The following is an 18,626-nucleotide window of genomic DNA, read 5'->3' on the forward strand; positions in this document are numbered from 1 at the left end:
GACTAGGACCCGGGGGCGCAGCCTTAGAATAAAAGGGAGTCACTTTAGAACAGAGATGAGGAGAAATTTCTTCAGCCAGAGAGTGGTGGGACTGTGGAATTCATTGCCACAGAGGGCGGTGGAGGCCGGGACGTTGAGTGTCTTTAAGACAGAAGTTGATAAATTCTTGATTTCTCAAGGAATTAAGGGCTATGGAGAGAGAGCGGGTAAATGGAGTTGAAATCAGCCATGATTGAATGGTGGAGTGGACTTGATGGGCCGAATGGCCTTACTTCCGCTCCTATGTCTTATGGTCTTATTCCTGGTATTACTCTAGTAAACCTTCTCTGAACTGTTTCTAACGCATTTACACCTTTCTTTCAATAAGGAGACCAATACCATACACAAGACTCCAGATGTCGTCTCAGCAGTGCCCATACAACTGAAGCATAACCTCCCTACTTTTGTAATCAATTCCCTCACAATAAATGATAACATAAGCTGTGACTGAATTCTCAAGAGGTTGAAGCAGTTTGGAGCCCTGTGGGAACAGATACAGCAACGATGCAATGTGGGAGGGACTCAGTGACAGCTGACCGTCGTACCTTACTCGCTCTCAGTATCCTCTCGATTGCCTCCTTCTGTCGAGGTTTCTTGGTCAGGAGATAAAGGAAGCCACCGCCACCCGCCCCAGCCAAACTCTGCCCGTGCACGTGGGGGCGTAGGACTGCCATTATGTGTCGGACGGCAGACGGCTCACATCCAGGAGCCATGCACTTCTTCTGCTGCCAATAGGTGTTCAGGCACTGGCCGATCCCAGAGAGGTCACCTGTCAAATACACAGATTATCCACTTTAAAGTACACACCTTCTCTCCCTCTTTGACAGGCATGCAAATAGTGAAAAGCTAGTGAAGGAAAGGTGGGGCCAATTAGGGAATTTACGTATGGAGCTGAGGGACTAAATGAATACTTTAGGGCGGGGGGGGGGGGGGGGGGTGTAAGCAGGGGAGGAGGGGGGGGGGGGGGAGTGGGGGGGGATGGCGGTCTGGGACGGGCGACGACAAGGCCAACAAGGATGGGTTGTGTGAGGGAGTGCACGGAAGGGGAAAATGGGGTTGGGGAGGGTGGCAGTGTTGTGGTCCTGGGAAGGGGAACGGAGGGCGGAGCGGGGAAATTATCCCACCATCCTGCCGGGTTGGGGGGGTGGGGCAACTAACGGTTGGCCGCGGGACGGAGAACCCCCGATGGAGTGCGGCCGCAGGAGGGTGGCAAAGACATCGTACCAAACCGGCGCCATGGTGAAGGGGTCTGTCTGCTGGCCGAGCGATGCGGAGGCACGTGTTGAGCTTAGCGGGAAACGGATACCGTGGCGGGTGGGACGGTGGATGTCTGATTGAACAGTGTGCAGGCTGCCTGGGCACCCATTCATCCAAAGAGCCCTGGCTGCCGCTTGTCAAAGCGCCCTACTAACAACCGTTCTTGCCTCTCCCTCCCATGCCAACCCCCCCCCCCCCGCCCCCCTCCCCCCGTCTTCAAGTGCATGATGTTTTCGCAGCAGCCGTCGATGTTCATGGCGGTAGCGGCAGCCATGCAGATGGCAAACCGTCGCGTGCGAGGAGGGAGGCTGATGGAGGGTGCGGCAGAGGGAGTGGCAGCGGAGGGCCCCGTGCCAGGCGCTGCTGCTACAGGCCACCATGCCCGACCAGTCCACGAGGAGGCGGAGGGTGCAGACTATCCCCACGTCGTCAGCTGGGAACAGGGCGACGACACAGATCCTGAAGCGTCACCTGGGGACGAGGACGATCAGGTGGTCGTTCCAAGGCGGCGGAGGCGTGCCATGCGTGACCGAGTGTACCAGGACCGCATCTCGTGCAAGGACATGACGGAGGTGGCATGCAGGAGCAGACTCCGGATGAGCCGTGGGACGGTTGCACATATAGACACCATCTACGCAGGATACGGCCGAGAGGCCGCACGACGGAACCGATTGAGGCAGCGGGCACGCGATGCGCTGATCAGCGCACGGTTCGCTCACTAGGGGGAGGGCATCGTTCTTCAGGGCACTGGCACCGTTGACCGCGCGCGTTGGCACCACGCAGCACCCCCCTCACACACGTCCCGCACCAACACCCAACCCTACCAGACACGGCACCACCAGCACGCCGCACCTGTGGCACCTCGTCACTGTCGGTAGGCTGATACCTCCGTAAGCGGGTGTGAACACTGCCACGCTGGATGATGACAACCCGCTCTGCGATGAGCTGTAAGCCACAAATCGCTACTGACCGTCTGGCTCATGGCCATTTCTGAACACCGCCACCTTGGTGTCCCCTCTATGCGTCAAGGACACTCCATCACATGTCCATGTGGGGCCACGGGCGTTGTCGCATGGAGGACAAGGCGTGTTTGGTGTCGGGGTGGGTTCCACTCCCGGCCTCACCCTTGCGATGATCCTCGGCCAGAACTGTCAGTGGGCACCCCCACTTCCCCCCCCACACCTCCACCCTCCCTTCCCCCCCTAACCCCCCCCACACCGCCACCCTCCCTTCCCCCCTAACCCCCCCACACCGCCACCCTCCCTTCCCCCCCTAACCCCCCCATACCGCCACCACCGCTTCCCCCCCAATCCTTCCACGCCGCCACCCCCGCTTTTCCCCCCCAAACCGCCACCCCCGCTTCCCCCAACACCGCCGCCCCCACTTCCCCCCCAACCCCCCCACACCGCCACCCCCGCTTCCCCCAACACCGCCGCCCCCACTTCCCCCCCAACCCCCCCACACCGCCACCCCCGCTTCCCCCAACCCTCCCACACCACCACCCCGCTTCCCCCCTAACACCCCCACCCTCCCTTCCCCCTAACCCCCCCACACCACCACCCTCCCTTCCCCCCTAACCCCCCCACACCACCACCCTCCCTTCCCCCCCCAACCCACCACCCTCCCTTCCCCCCAACCTCCCCACACCACCACCCTCCCTTCCCCCCCCCAACCCCCCCACACCGCCACCCCCGCTTCCCCCCCCAACACCGCCACCCCCGCTTCCCCCCCAACCCCCCACGCCCAGAAAAAGGGCAGATGCATGGAGGTTTGGAGTAGCAACATTTATTGTGACAATGCAACACACGTGCCCTAGCCCCTATAACTAATCTGTGCCCTGCACCTGTGCCAACTTACTACGTGCCTAACATTTTTGCCTTACGGGCCCTACCACTATGTCTAGGTGTTCCCCGAGATGGTACAGCAGGAGTGGATGCGGACTGCTGAGAGTCCTGCCCTTCGACTTGGCTTCCCGTCGGCGCGCGCTTCCTGGGGCGGCCCGGCCTGGATGGGCCAGGCTGCTTGGCAGGCGTGCAGGATGGCGTGGTGACACCCTCCTCTGCCCGCTGCTCACCAGATGCACCAGGGACATGACGGGGGGAGTGCCCCGGTTCCTCCCTTGCTGTGGCTACAGGGACAGGCACCGGGACCTCCTCCTCCCCCGGGGAGCCAATTGGCCCCCGGGCCTCTCTAAGGGACGGCGGTGTGTGGGGAGGCACGCCCCGTTGCACCACCGACACCTAGCGTTGCCAGTCCTGGAGGCCCGCTGTGTAATCGACCAGGCTCTGAACGTTGCCGGCTATGGAGCTGAGGGAGTGCGACATCCCTGTCAGGGCCATTGCTACCTCCCGCTGGGTCATTTCGTTTGGGTGACGCCGATGCTCTCAGCGATGGCCTGCTGAGACTGGGCCGGAGCCCGGCGCTAATGTCCATGTGGCTCTGGAGCATGGCTGCCTGTGAGAGGGCAGTCCTGTCATGAGCCACGGATGACGCGTGCGCACTAAGCCCCACGCCCTGAAGAACCTGACCCATGGCCGAAGCCGTTTCCCCCATTGCCTCCATCGCGGACGCCACCCATGTGGTGTCAGCCTGGGTTGCAGCCATGACTGGCAACACTCCTTGCTCCTGGACTCCTTCAGCTGCGTCTGCAGTTGCCGGAAGACAGCTGTCATCCCGTCGTCTGGTCCCTGGGATGCCAATTGCATCGGGTCAGTGGGTGGGCCTGGGATGGCCAGGAAAGCGGGAGCCATCTGGGCAGCAGCTGGGTGCTGGGCCTGGCCTGCCCTCCGACCATCCAGGCCCTCGGCTTCGCCTACCCTGACTTGCTGTACCGGTTTGACTGTGTGGTGCGCACCAGAAGCCTCGCCACTAACTTGCCCAACTGACGTGAGTGTATCTGTGTTGGGGGGTGTGGTCACACCTAGCAGTGCCGCGGCCGCTAGGTCTTCGTCTGTCCCCAGCTCTGTCTCCTGTGTGGAGCCGTGGCCCGCTGGGTTTCGACCACGGCCGGTGCGAGGTTCCTTCCCACCGTGCCTCGAGTGCCGCGACTTCCTCTGTGCGTCACTGTCCGGACTAGCTGTCCCCTACCCGTCCGTCAAACTTTCATATGAGTCATTGACGTCTGTCCTGACGTCTTTGACTGTCCTCTGTGCGTCAGGCCTCGGTGTGCCAGCCTCAGAGGATGGCTCTCCTGCCCGTTGTCGTCCCCGTCTGTCAGGTTGGACACTGCAGCCGGAAGAGGTTGGTGCTGCACGCCGGCCTGGTGAACGGTCGGTCCCACGGCGGTGCTCGTGTGGCCCTGGATAACACATTAAGGCAGGTCTCGTTAGTCTTGCGTCGTCGTTTGTTAGGGGTTGAGGGGTGCGTAGTGAGGGCGTTGACTGTGGGATGGTGCAGTGTTAGGTGGTGGGGTGTGAGGGGCGGGTGGGGACAGAGATGGGATGAGGGACTGCATGCATACAGTGGATTCTCACTTGGAGCTTCGCCTCCGACCTGGCACGGCGTTCCCTCCCGGCTGGTGGCTCCCCCGGCAAGGTCCAGTGCCCTCTGCTCGTATGGGGTCAGGGGGTGCAGCTGGGGAGATCCACCTCCGGTTCTTGCACGCTCCTGGAAATTGCGCGCTGTCTTGCCCTGGGGGGAGGGGGGGGGGGGGTGGAGCACGTGGTTAGACGCACATTTGCAGGACGCACGTATGAACGCAACTTTATCACACGCAAGGGACACTCCGACGCACGCCATGGCACCTGCCCACGGGGGGAGGGGGGGGTGGGGATCCACATGTGTCCCGGGTGCAGTCAGCCCCCCTGCCCCCCCCCTTCCCCCGGCGCACCCCTCTGCCCCCCCCCCCCCTCCCCCCAGGTCGCGCAGCTTCTTCCTGCACTATTCCCCCGTGCGGGGGATGTGCCCCCCAGCGCTGACTGAGGCCCCCACCTCTTGCCATCCACGCCTCACGGTGCTGCTTGACTGCCGTTTTCCTCGTCGGGGGTAGAGGATGGCCCTGCGCTCCTCCACTGCATCCAACAGTGACTCCAGGTCACTGTCCCTGAAGCGGGGTGCAGCGCGACGGGGCTCCTCCATGTTGTCCCCCGGTGTTTCCGTGGCGCGGCGTCATCGTGGTGTCACGCGATGACGGCGCCGCTCCAGCGCTCTGCACACTGCGTTCCTCACGTCGCCGTTCACAACGGCGCGGGCACTTGGTCTCCATATCGGAGAATCGCTCCCAGAGAGTGTTGATTACGGTAATACTGTTGATGTGGTATACGTGAACTTCCAAAAGGTGTTTGATAAAGTGCCACATAACAGACTTGTCAGCAAAGTTAAAGCCCATGAAATAAAAGCGATAGTTGTATGGATACAAAGTTGGCTAGTTAACAGGAATCAGAGTGTTTAGATGACACGGTTTAAGTGTGTTTGAATAGTGTTTTTTGCTTTAGCGCAGATAACGGAAGTTACCCGAATAACACTTGTCTCCATTTTCATTTTAGCTTCTGCACGTGCACCGAAAAGTCTAAGGGAATTGCACGTGCCCAGTATGTTATTTTTAAACACACCACCACATCAGTTGTTAACTCTCCAGACCCTCTCGCTCCCTCATGTCCGCCGCATCACTCGCTCCTTCTCAGCATTCCCCTCACTGCCTCGCTCGCTTCTTCTCACTTGTCACCTCTTTTCTGAAACTCTTACTCCCGACCACTCGCTGCCCCACTCCTGACCCCCTCACACCTGACCACTCGCTGCCCCACTCCTGATTCCCTCACCCCCGACCACTCGCTGCCCCACTCCTGATTCCCTCACTCCCGACCACTCGCCGCCCCACTCCTGATTCCCTCACTCCCGACCACTCACTGCCCCACTCCAACCCCCTCACTCCCGACCACTCGCTGCCCCACTCCTGATTCCCTCACCCTCGACCACTCGCTGCCCCACTCCTGACCCCCTCACCCCCGACCACTCGCTGCCCCACTCCTGACCCCCTCACACCTGCCCACTCGCTGCCCCACTCCTGATCCCCTCACAGCTGACCACTCGCTGCCCCACACCTGACCCCCTCACTCCCGACCACTCGCTGCTCCACTCCTGACCCCCTCACTCCAGACCACTCGCTGCCCCTCTCCTGACTCCTTCGCTCCCGCTCACTGCCCTTTGACCGATCCACGCCCTCCCACTCGCTGCCCCTTTCCTGACCCCCACCGGCTCATACCGGACCCCCTTGTTCGCCAGCGGACTCCTGACCTCCTGACTCCTTCCTGCTCGCCAACCCTCTCCAGCACATACCAGTCCCCCTCGCTCGCCGGCTGACTCCTGACCCCCTGGCTCCCTTGACCTCGCCGCCCCTCACTCTACCCCAGGACTTCCCAAACCCCCGGGGGTTCGTGAAGGTTCTCCAGGGGGTCCGCAGAACTGGCGGCCGCCACATGACCGACAAACGCAGGTTCGCAAGTTACTCAAAAACAATTACTGCAATAAAATAGGCTAATCTGAGCAAGGCTTCTTGAAGCACTGCCAGCCTATCAGCAACCAGTGATCCGTGAGGTTTTTCTCTGATTGTCCCATTTGATTTATACCATCTTGCTATTGGTGGGCAAAAGTTCCCGTGGGCAGCAGCGAGGATTTGTGCTGCGAATGGAGCTGGCAGCAAAAAGAGGCGACGGGAAGCAGTGAGAGGCCATGGACAGGTGTGTGAGAGAGGGCAGATATGTGGGCCTCGAAGAGGTGTGCATAGGGAGCGGGGGTGGGGTGGGGGGGAAAAGAATTCGGACCTCGCAGATGCATGCATGAGAGAAAGGGGTTCAATCCTCGGAGAAGCATGCATGAGGGGGGGGCTTTCAGCTTGGTAAGAGGAGGATGTGAGTGTGTGCAAGAGAGAGGGATGAGTGTGTTTGTGAGAGAGGGTGGTGAGTGCATGTGTGAGAGAGGGGTGAGTGTGTGTGAAAGAGAGGGGTGAATGTGTGTGTGGGAGAGGGGCAAGTGTGTGTGAGAGAGGGGCAAGTGTGTGTGAGAGAGGGGGGTGAGTGTGTGTGATGTCATGTGAGAGTACTTTTAAGAAATGGGTGTTTAAGAAATGTACCTTTAAGAAATGGGTGTTTATCAGTGATGTCAGAGTGCGGGTGGAGCTGGGCTGTCTGTCAGCTTTTTATTTCCGTTTTAGGCTGTTTGCTGCAGGGTGTGTTTTAGTTTCATTTTCAGAGCCGGATAGCTGCAGTCACAGCCAGAAGGGGTATTAGAATCTCTCTCTGTAATCTAAAAACTGCAAATCGATCCTTTGGTGATTTAAAACTAATAACTGCTCTCAGTAGTGACTTTAGCCTGATGTGTTTCTGTTAAAAGTTCTTTTTTAAGTCTTATGGATGTTAAAAGGACAGCTTAAGGATTACATGGTGTTGTAATCTTTGGGGTTGAATTAATGGTTGCTAAGATGTTCACTATGTTTTAAAAAGATTAACTTGAGTTCATAGAATAAACATTGTTTTGCTTTAAAAAATACTTTTCCATTTCTGCTGTACCACACCTGTAGAGTGGGCCGTGTGCTCCCCATCCCACAATCTATTAAAAGTTGTGGGTCAGGTGAACTCCATGAAACACTTTGAGGTTCTCTAAACCCTGGCCCATAACAGTGAGAGGGGCAAGTGTGTGTAAGAGAGGGGTGAGTATGTGAGCGAGAGAGGGGCGACTGTGTGAGTATGTGTGAGAAGGGTGTGTGTTTGTGTGAGAAGGGTATGTGTTTGTGTGAGAAGGGTGTGTGTTTGTGTGAGAAGGGTGTGTGTTTGTGTGAGAAGGGTGTGTGTTTGTGTGAGAGGTGTGTGTTTGTATGAGAGGGTGTGTGTTTGTGTGAGAGGGTGTGTGTTTGTGTGAGAAGGGTGTGTGTTTGTGTGAGAGGGTGTGTGTTTGTGTGAGAGGGTGTGTGTGTTTGTGTGAGAGGAATGTGTGTGAGTGAGGTGTGTGTGTGTTTGTATTTGTAAGAGAGAGATGTGAGTGTGTGGGTGAGGGAACAAGGTGAGAGTGTGTTTATGTGTGTGAAGGAGCGAGAAATGTGCATGTCCGATAAGAGAATCAACTTGCCAGCATCATTGCCCCCATTAAATATGATAAAAGGTAAGAATTAAGTATTTTTCTAAATAAGAGAACTTTTAAATTATTACCATGTCAAGTGGTTAATGTTAAGGGGCCATGGGAAAGTGGTTAGGCCAGGGGTTAATGTGAGGGAGCTATGTGGCTGGCAAATATATTTGGAACTGTGTGCCTCTTCCTAATTCCCAATAGATGCATAGATTGTGATGAATGTAGAAATTGTTATAAATTACATTTACTATTTGTGGCAGTAATGTTACTAAAAATTCTAGTTTAAAATATATACAGGCAGTGTGTCTACGAAAGCTGTAATATAGGAGTCATAAAAGGTGAGGTGATGATTGATTTTAACCATTTACTTGTTTACATATAAATGTCTAATGGGATATTGTTGTGATTGCTCAACATTCCTTGGAGAGGGATTGTATTTAGTCCTTGCTAAGCAGATGATGAGACATCTTAGTGGGATACAAATGATGCAATTAATGGTAGGAGCCAGTTTTGAAGTTTGCAGTTTTGTCAAATGCTATTAGGTTGAGCAGAAGAGTCTGACAAGACACAAGGATTTTCAGGTTGTTCCTGAAAAGGTCACTCTCTCCAAAGGACTGCACAGATTAGCAAGTAACTGTTTTGTTAACTTTATTTATAAGTAGCTTTTGAACTGTATTGGGTTGCTTAATTGCAATTAGTGGCAGGTGTAATTAGTAATTTTCCTTATATTTAAGAACTGTTTAACTGATACTTGCAAAGCTATTTCTTTGATGTTAATTTTGTGTTTAAATTAAAGTTTGTTTTAACATAAAAGATACCAATTGGTCAGAATCATCACTCCTGGGGTGAAGTATCCTTTCCTCATCGTTTTACACATTAAAAAAATTGTTTGGAGTTCTTGTCGGGTACCCTAACAAAACTTGGAGTCTGGTCCGGCGTCCCAATAAAATATAGGTAGAAAAGACTTGTTTACATTTGCCTTGTGTTCGCACCTATTTCACGGCAGAAACATGGCATTGAGATTATGAGATATTTGGGTTTTCTGATGCTCTTGGGAGGTCATTAGGGGTTCCGCGACTGAAAGATTTGGGAAACCCTGCTATATCCTGTTCACCTCTTTGCTCTTCTGACCCCCTCGCTCACTGCTCCTTCAATTGAGCCCCTTACTCCTTCTCGCTTGGCGCTTCCCTCTCCTTATCCCCCTGCTTGCTGCTTCCCTCTCTGTCGATTCCCTTACGCTCTCCTACCTGCTCTCCCCCTCGCTCGATTCTTCCAACTCGCTGTTTCCGCATCTCAGTTCCCTCGCTCTCTGCTCCCTTCAACTGACCTCCTCGCTCCAGTCCACTCACTATACCTCTAGCTCCTTTGCTTGCTCCTTTCCTTCTGTTTTCCGATCCCCTCTTGACTACCTCACTCATAGAACATACAGTGCAGAAGGAGGCCATTCGGCCCATCAAGTCTGCACCGACCCACTTTAACCCTCACTTCCACCCTATACCCATAACCCAAAAACCCCTCCTAACCTTTTTGGTCACTAAGGGCAAATTATCATGGTCAATCCACCTAACCTGCATGTCTTTGGACTGTGGGAGAAAACCGGAGCACCCGGAGGAAACCCACGCACACACGGGGAGAACGTGCAGATTCCACACAGACAGTGACCCAGCGGGGAATCGAACCTAGGACCCTGGCACTGTGAAGCTACAGTGCTATCCACTTGTGCTACCGTGCTGCCCCACCCCCTCCCATTTACTGCCTTTCCTGACCCTTCCAATCCATCCCGCTTAATGTTCCTTCTCCTGACCCTGTCCCAGCCCTAGCTTGCAAAACTCAAAACAAAATGTCTACTTTTAGATGTGCTTTGCGATTGGCGGCACCTGCTGAACAATCCTGAGTGCACTAATATCTACACAAGCAAAGAATTCAAGATAATCGGTGGAATCCGTAAAGTGGCTGCCTTTGTGCTGCCCCTCTCTCCCCTCACTGAGAATGCTGAGGAGAGGGGATAGTACAGTGATGCAGCGAGGTGTTTGGGAGAGGGAGTGAGGAGGCGGTGAGCAAGAGTTGGGAAGCAGCGAGTGGCTGTTAAAGCTAGAGTTAGTAAGAGGATGTTTGGGCCAGTTGGATTCAAGGCAGCCAATAGGTTTTTAATGTAAATATTATAGGTCAGGAACGTAACCCACCCTTATTACATGATTTCTTATGGGAAAGTGATTTTTGTTTAGCACTAAGCTTTGAAGGAGCACATTAGGAGCGCTAAATGAGGGATAGTTGTAGTGGTAACCGGTTGTTTGTTAGACTGGAGAAAGGTATATTCTGAAGTTCCCCAGCGTGTCGTACTAAGTCCAAAACTTTTCTTTATTCAAATTGTCCTCAAATTTGGAAGTGTTGTGAACTGTGAGAGGATAGAAATATACTTCAAGAGGATATTGACAGTCTGGTGGAGTGAGAGGACATGTGACAGATGAAATTTAATGCAGAGACATATGGAGTAATGCATATTGATGTAAGAACGTGGAGAGGCAATATAAAATAAAGGGTACAGTTCTAAAGGTGAGCAAGAGCAGAGGGATCCTGGGGGTTTATTTTACAAGTTGTGGAAGGTAGAAGGACAGGGTTAAAAAGTGGATAATAAAACATACAGGATCCTGGGTTTTATAAATAGAAGCAGAGAGCACAAAAGCAAGGAGGTGCTGGTGAACCTTTAGAAAACACTGATCAGCCTCAATGCAGTATTGTCTAGTTCTGGCCATTGCACGTTAGGAAGGCTATGAACGCATTAGAGCGGGTGCAGAAAAGATTTATGAAAAGCTTCCATGGATGAGGAACGCCAGTTTCCTGGACAGATTGGAGAAGCTGGGGTTTACCTTAGAGAGCAGTAGGTTGAGAGGATATTTACTTGAGATGTTCAAAATCATGAGAGATCTGGACAGAGTAGAGAGGGAAATATTATTCCCATTGGTAGAAGCGTCAAGCACCAAAGGACACACTGCTCCTACTGTGTGTCGGTGGTAGAGGGATGGAATGTTTGTGGACCTGGTGCCAATCAAGTGGGCTGCTTTGTCCTGGATGGTGTCAAGGTTGTTGAGTGTTGTTGGAGCTGCACTCATCCAGGCAAGTGGGAAGTATTCCATCACACTCCTGAATTGAGCATCATAGAAGGTAGACAGGCTTGGTAGACAGGCTTTGGGGAATCAGAAGTTGAGATTCAGTCTCTGGCTTGGGCGAATAACTAAGAATTACTCACCTAAGCCAGAGACTGAATCTAACCCAGTCCAGGTCAGAGATTAAAAGAGACATCCTGGCCTCTGTAACGTAGTAACACTGTGGGAAGCAACTTTATCTGCAATCTTACCTGGAACTTTCTGGTAGTACTACACAAAGTGATGCCTTTTCCACAGGGAGAGTTTGAGATAGTGCAGATGGCAGTTGGGCCTTCTACTGCAGCCTTGCTTACCTTTGATAAAAGCTTGTGCGCATTCCTCTGTGTTCCTGACCAATGCGTCAACATTCTCCACTATACTGGGCAGCCTGGCGTACCAATTCCTCAGCACATCCTACAAAACACCAAAAACAATCTCAGGAACTGGGATCAATACCAACTGTCTTAGGCCTAGAGCTGCTTACTGGCTCCTGCTGATACCACTCTCTCACATGTGATTGGAAGCTATTGGTATTCAGCCAACCTGCTTTCCAACTTCCTCTGTCTGAGAAGAATGTTCTAGTGGAACTTTCTAAGCAATATGTTTTTATTTATTCATCAGATATGGCTGACGCACACAAGCCCGGCATTTATTGCCTATCCCTAATTGCCCTTGAGAAGGTGGTGGTGAGCTGCCTTCTTGAACCATGGCAGTCCATGTTCTCTAGGTACACCCACAATGCCGTTCGGGTGGGAGTTACAAGATTTTGACCTAGTGACAGTGAAGGAACGGCGATATCTTTCCAAATAAGGGTGGTGTGTGGTTTGGAGGGGAACTTGCACGTAGTGGTGTTCTCAGGTGTCGGCAGCCCTTGTTCTTTGGGGTGACGGAGGTCAGGGAATTGGAAGGTGCTGTCAAAGGAGCCTAGGCAGTCTGATCACTCAGCTCTGTTTATAGCACACTGCTTTTGTTGTTTAGCATGCATGTTGTCCTGTGTTGTAAGCTTCATCAGGTTGGCACTATATTATTTCGTATGTCCTAATAAAGCTCGTAGTCTTCCAGTTGAAGCAAATGCTCTATTGAGTAAATTAATTCTCTCTCCAGAGCTTACACTAGATGTTACATGTGAGCTGTCTGTCTGAGTCCTGCTCACTAGCTGCAGTTCCTGTGAAGAATGAGATCCTGGATCCCGTCTATCTATTTAATACCTCTCTAGTGCTCCCTCTAGTGATTACTTAGTTCTAGTGTATTTACATTAACCCTTGAATATATATAGATGTGCAGATCACTACAGGCAGCTCATTTTTTGGTATGCCTGGTGGCATGAGGTTATATATTCTGGTTGGATACAATTCTACTGCTGATGGCCCACAGTGTCTCATGGATGCCCAGCTTTGAGCTGTTAAATCTTTTCTGAATCTATTCCAGTTAGCATGGTGTTAGTGACACACAAAACAATATAAGGCAGGCATTCCCAAACAGGGGGCCGTGCACATGCGGTGACCATGAAGGGTCTCCAGGGGGCTCCACGGCGCTGGCAGCTGCCACATGACCAGCATACACCAGTTCCAATGATCAGAGTTTAAAAATAATTAGGGAAAACAAATAGGCAATCAGAGCAAGGCCTTTCGGAGCACTGGATCCCGATAGGCTGACCCCAGCAGCGGCTGGCAAGGCAGCCCTATCAGCAGGCGAGATGGAGAGGCGGTGGCTACGAGGAGAGGCAACGAGGTGAGGACCAGAGGAGTGGTGGTGTTTGCAGTGGAGGAGTAGTGCAGGTGAGTACTATTTCGGAGTAGAGGTGTAACTGTTAAGAGGCTTGGCCAGAGTGGTTAATGTGGAGGAAGGGGGGGGGGGGGTGTCTATGGCCAGAGTGGTTAATGTGAGGGGTCTATGTATCTGACGAATGTATTTGTGATTGCGTGCCTCTTCCTAATTCCAGAGGTCACCGGCTCTGAGAGTTTCACTGTGTCTAATAGTATTGCATCACTCGCTAGTGCTAATCTAGGTGTGCTAATCACCAATGGATCGGTGGCTAAGAGGGCGACTCAAAGAAGCAGAAAGCAAGATAGATCACTGGCAAACAATCAGGGATGTACTGCTCACCGCCCACATCAACTGAAACGGTGGCAGGAAATAAGTGTCCGGAACCTAGTTTGATGCTGGGTGGTCTGTCTGGTTTATTCTTATTGTTTTTCAAAGCTATTTTGATACAATTGAATGATTTGCTGGGTCATTTCAGAGGCAGTTAAGAATTAAGCACATTACTGTGCATCTGGAGTCACATCTAGGTCAGACTGGGTAAAGATGGCAGATTTCTTTTGTGGAATCATAGAATCCCTGCAGTGCAGAAGGAGGCCATTCCACCCATCGAGTCTGCACCAGCCCTTTGGAAAGAGCACCCGACCTAGGCCCACGCCTCCACCCTACCCCATAACCCAGTAACCCCGGCCTAACCTTTTGGACACGAAGGAGCAATCTATCATAGCTAATCCACCTAACCTGCACATCTTTGGACTGTGGGAGGAAACCGGAGCACCCGGAGGAAACCCACGCAGACACGGGGAGAAGGTGCAGACTCAACACAGTGACCCAAGCCGGGAATTGAATCCGTGTCCCTGGCTACTGTGTACCTTTGGGGTTTTTCACAGGAACTTCATTGAGTGTTAATGTGACAATAATAAAGATTATTATTATACGACCAACCATGATCGTATTAAATGGCGGGGTAAGCTTGAAGAGCCTGCTGGCTCACTCTTGTTTCTATTTCTTGTATTCTTGAATACTAGTTACTAGTCTAGTATAGATTATTAGTTCAGTAACATAAGCATTATGGTACCATACCTACTGGGACAGTAGGAGGTCATTCAGCCCCTCGAGCCTATCTGTAATTCACTGGACCATACCTGATCAATATTTGAAATATGTTTACCAGTCTTGTTCCATATCCCTTGATGCTCTTACCTAATAACGAACTATCAAGAGTGTTGAATATTTCAATTCCGCCCCAGCATTCACAGCCTTTTTGGGGAAGAATATTCCACAAATAAAACAGAAACTGTCGTGTTGGGTGTTCCGATACACAAACGAACCAACACGGTTGTAGATGGTACAACTCTGTTTTATTATTCTGTGCAATAATAACTATTAACTTCTGGCTGTGGTTCGTACTTCACCAGCTAACCTGTGGACCCAGCCTTTGCACTATCTTAGTGAGGCACTCAGCACATGGTGTATGTCTGAGTGGCACGCTGTGAGCTCTGTGCTCTGAGCTATCTCCTGGTAGAATGAGCGGGAACTGTGGTGGTCCCTGTTTTATAGTGCGTGTGCTCTCACTGGTGATTGGCTGCGATGTTGTGTGTGTGTTGGTTGGTCCAACTACCTGTCCATCAGTGTGTGTGTGTGATTGCACCATGATATGTTAATGTGGATATCATGACAGAAACTGCTGGAAAATTCAGGTCCGGCAGCACTTGTGGAGGGAGAGAAGCCGAGTTAATGTTTCAAGTCTGTTTAACTCTTCTCCTGAGCTATAATGTGTTCAGTTGAAACCAACAAATATGAGCCATGGAATAAATGGAGTTTTTTTTCTGCCATACAAGTAGAATTGCTCTTGCTGTGTTGGCATCCCAGAGCCATAACACCCACATTTTCCCCCACTGGTGCAGAAAGAAAAGCTCTGAAGGAGAGTCATACAGACTGGAGACATTAACTCTGTTTATCTCCCACAGATGTTCCAGACCTGCTGTGTGTACCCAGCATTGTCTGTTAGTAGTTCAGACTTCCAGCAGCATTATTTTGCTTTCACTTTTATGGGAGCGTATTCTACAGTTTCATAGGCTTTTGTGTGGAAAAGTGCTTCCTGATTTTGGCCTACTTGGTCTGGCTCTAATTTGGGTGATGGGGGCAGCTCCCTTTTAATGATCTGCTCAGGAAGGAACCTCACCGAGTGACTCACAGGTGGTAGTTTTCCTTTCACACATATCTGACACATGGTAAGATTTGCTACCATCGCTCAAGTTCACTTACCTCAGTGTAACGGCACGGTGGCACAGTGGTTAGCACTGCTGTCTCCCAGCAGCAGGGACCAAGGGTTTAATCCCGATGTTGGGTGACTGTCTGTGTGGAGATTGCACTTTCTCTCCTTGTCTGCTTGGGTTTCCTCCGGGTGCTCTGGTTTCCTCCCACAGTCCAAAGATGTGCAGGTTAGGTGGAGTGGCCATGCTAAATTGCCCTTAGGATGGGATTTCAGGAATAGGATTGGGGATTGGGCCTATGTAGTGTGACTGTTCAAAGGGTCGGTGCAGACTCGATGGGCTGAATGGCCTCCTCCCACACTGTAGGTATTCTACGATTCTATGGTGACGTTCAACTACTGGGAGCCAGGATGACGGATGGAGGGTCACTTGAGAATTAGCTTTTTTGTAAGGAAGAGAAAAATCAGCAAAGGTACGAATCGCTGTAGGCAATTCAACGCCTTGCGCCTGTTCCTTAATTTATTCAGATCATGGCTGATCTACAACTCAACTCCACTTATCCACCTTTGTTCCCTTACTAAAGAAATCCATCGGCCTCGAGTCTTGAATTTTCATTTGACCCAGTATCCAGAACATCAATACATCATAGAATGTTTACAGCACAGGTGGCTGATGCTAGCTCTGCAAGAACAACTCACCTCGTGCCACTCTTCCACTTTTTCCCTGTAGCCCTAGCCTGCAAATACTTTCTCTTCGATAATTGTCCAATTTTTTTCCAATTAAGGGGCAATTTCGCGTGGCCAATCTATCTACTTGCGCATCTTTGAGTTTGTGAGGGTGAGACCCACGCAGATATGGGGAGAATGTGCAAACTCCACACGGACAGTGACCCGGGGCCGGGATCGAACCCGGGTCTTAGCGCCATGGGCCGCAGTGCTAACCACTGTGCCACCATGCCGTCCCATCCAATTGCCTTTTGACTGAATCTGCCTCCACCACACTCTCAGGCACTGCATTCCAGAGTCAAATCTCTTGCTTGGTAAAAGGATTTTTGTCATGTTGTCATCGCTCCTTTTGCCAATCGCCTTAAATCTGTGCCCTCTGGTTCTGCGTTCTTCCGCTAATTGAACAGTTATATCCAGACATCTCATGATTTTGAATATCTCTATCAAATCTCCTCTTAATCTTCTCTTCTCCAAGATGAAATGCCTCAGCTTCATACATCTATCCACATAACTACAGTTCTTCATCTCTGGAACCATTCTCTTGAATCTTTTCTGCACCTTCACATCTTTCTTGAACTATGACGTCCAAAACTGGACACAATGCTCCAGTTGAGGCTGAACCAGCGTTTTATGCAGGTTTATGAAACTATTTTGTTTTTGTATTTCATGCCCCTATTTATAAAGTGCATGTATTTTACACTTTTGGGAAGCATTCTCAGCTTTGAGATCTGAGTTTGAGTTCAGCCAGGATTGGGAAGAAAGTCTCTTTCTATAAGCTCTCAGAGTCCTACCAGAGTAGGTTTGGGTTGTCTCAATGTAGTTTCTAGAATATCCTCCAGAAAGGCTTTAACATTCCCTACTGAAGATCAACTAACTCAAAGAATCTTTGCTATCCATCTAAGAGAGTCTCAATTTAGTATTTCATGTGAAAGAAGGTACCTCCAACGGTGCAGTGCGAAGAGAGTAGATGATGTGCCCAAGTCTTGGGATAGGACCATCACCTTCTGATTCAAAGATGACAATGCTATCAAATGCACTCACTCAGCACAGTGTGAGGATCGTACCTGGGCCCACTGGTCTCATGGTTTAGCTCAACTTCACCAATGGGAGAGCCTTTCTCTGTGATTTTAGTTAATCCCCGAATAATAATTTTATGATTTGTATATTTCTCTGCCGGGAGTTCCCTCAGGGCAGAAGCATATTGTGCCACACCTGTTATAGCACTTGGGACCTGATAAAGTCACTTCAGGCTGCTCCTGAGGCACTAATGTTGTGTGACGAGTGGCTAACCTGTAGAAGATTACGTGCAAGGCGTGTTTTCCCCGTGTACACCAGCAGAAGGTGGTCATTCAGAGTCTTCACAAACTCTTCCGTCACTGTAATGCGCTCAACGTCTACTCGCAGGGGCAACTGGGGCTCGGACCGACCAATCTTGATACCAGGCACCAGACCTCCGACCTGATCCTGCCAGCCTCCACCTAGAAGATTACAGAATTTTAATAAGGAGAAAGACAGACGTACATGTACACAGAAACCTTTCATTTTAAAAAAATTTAGTGTACCCAATTCGTTTTTTCCAATTAAGGGGCAATTTAGCGTGGCCAATCCACCTAGCCTGCATATCTTTGGGTTGTGGGAGCGAAACCCACGCAAACACGGGGAGAATGTGCAAACTCCACACGGACAGTGACCCAGAGCCGGGATCGAACCTGGGACCTCGGCGCCGTGAGGCAGCAGTGCTATCCACTGTGCCACCGTGCTGCCTAGAAACCTTTCATAACCACAGGACATCATAGGAGTAAAGAATCCCTGCAGTGCAGAAGGAGGCCATTCGGCCCATTGGGTTCTGCACTGACCTTCTGAAAGAGCACCCTACTAGGCCCACGTGCCCACCCTATCCCCGTAACCCCACCTAACCTTTTGGACACCAAGGGACAATTTAGCATGGCCAATTCACCTACATCAGTACATCTTTGGACTGTGGGAGGAAACTGGAGCACTGGTGGAGACTCACGCAGACACTGGGAGAAGATAGACAGTCACCCAAGGCCGGCATTGAGCCCGGGTCCCTGGCACTGTGAGGCAACAGTGCCACGATGCCGCCCATCCCACCCAGCCGCAACATCCCAAAGAGCTTTACAGCTAGTGTACTATTTTTAAAGTATGGTTACTGTTCTAAAACAGGAAACCCAGGAGCTTATTTGCGCAAAGATTTCCCTCCACGACACCCTGGTCCACTTCCCTATGATTGCCCCAACATCCCCTGCACTAGCTGCAGTCAGGAGAGTGCCCCTGTTCCACTTCCTGTGGCGTCACAGGATCTTTTACAGGATTTGAGAGGGTGACCTCGGTTTAACATCTCATCTGAAAGACAATGCAGCATTTTCTCAGAACCGTACTGAGTTGTCAGCCAAATGAAGGATTCA

General features: G+C 51.4%; 1 protein-coding gene across 4 annotated transcripts in view; it reads right to left on the reverse strand.

Annotated features, from left to right (window-relative positions):
* fcsk (fucose kinase) overlaps nt 1-18,626 on the reverse strand; it is a 497,568-nt gene that overhangs the window by 8,870 nt on the left and 470,072 nt on the right. For all 4 annotated transcript variants that reach the window (XM_072518609.1, XM_072518607.1, XM_072518610.1 and 1 more), the window contains 3 exons: nt 17,491-17,678; nt 11,813-11,912; nt 585-808 (listed from right to left, as the gene is read on the reverse strand). In XM_072518609.1, the coding sequence (XP_072374710.1) occupies nt 585-808; nt 11,813-11,912; nt 17,491-17,678 (512 nt within the window). The remainder of the gene's footprint in view (nt 1-584; nt 809-11,812; nt 11,913-17,490; nt 17,679-18,626) is intronic.

The sequence above is a fragment of the Scyliorhinus torazame genome, chromosome 10 (assembly GCF_047496885.1).
Source record: "Scyliorhinus torazame isolate Kashiwa2021f chromosome 10, sScyTor2.1, whole genome shotgun sequence".
Classification (NCBI taxonomy): Eukaryota; Metazoa; Chordata; class Chondrichthyes; order Carcharhiniformes; family Scyliorhinidae; genus Scyliorhinus; species Scyliorhinus torazame.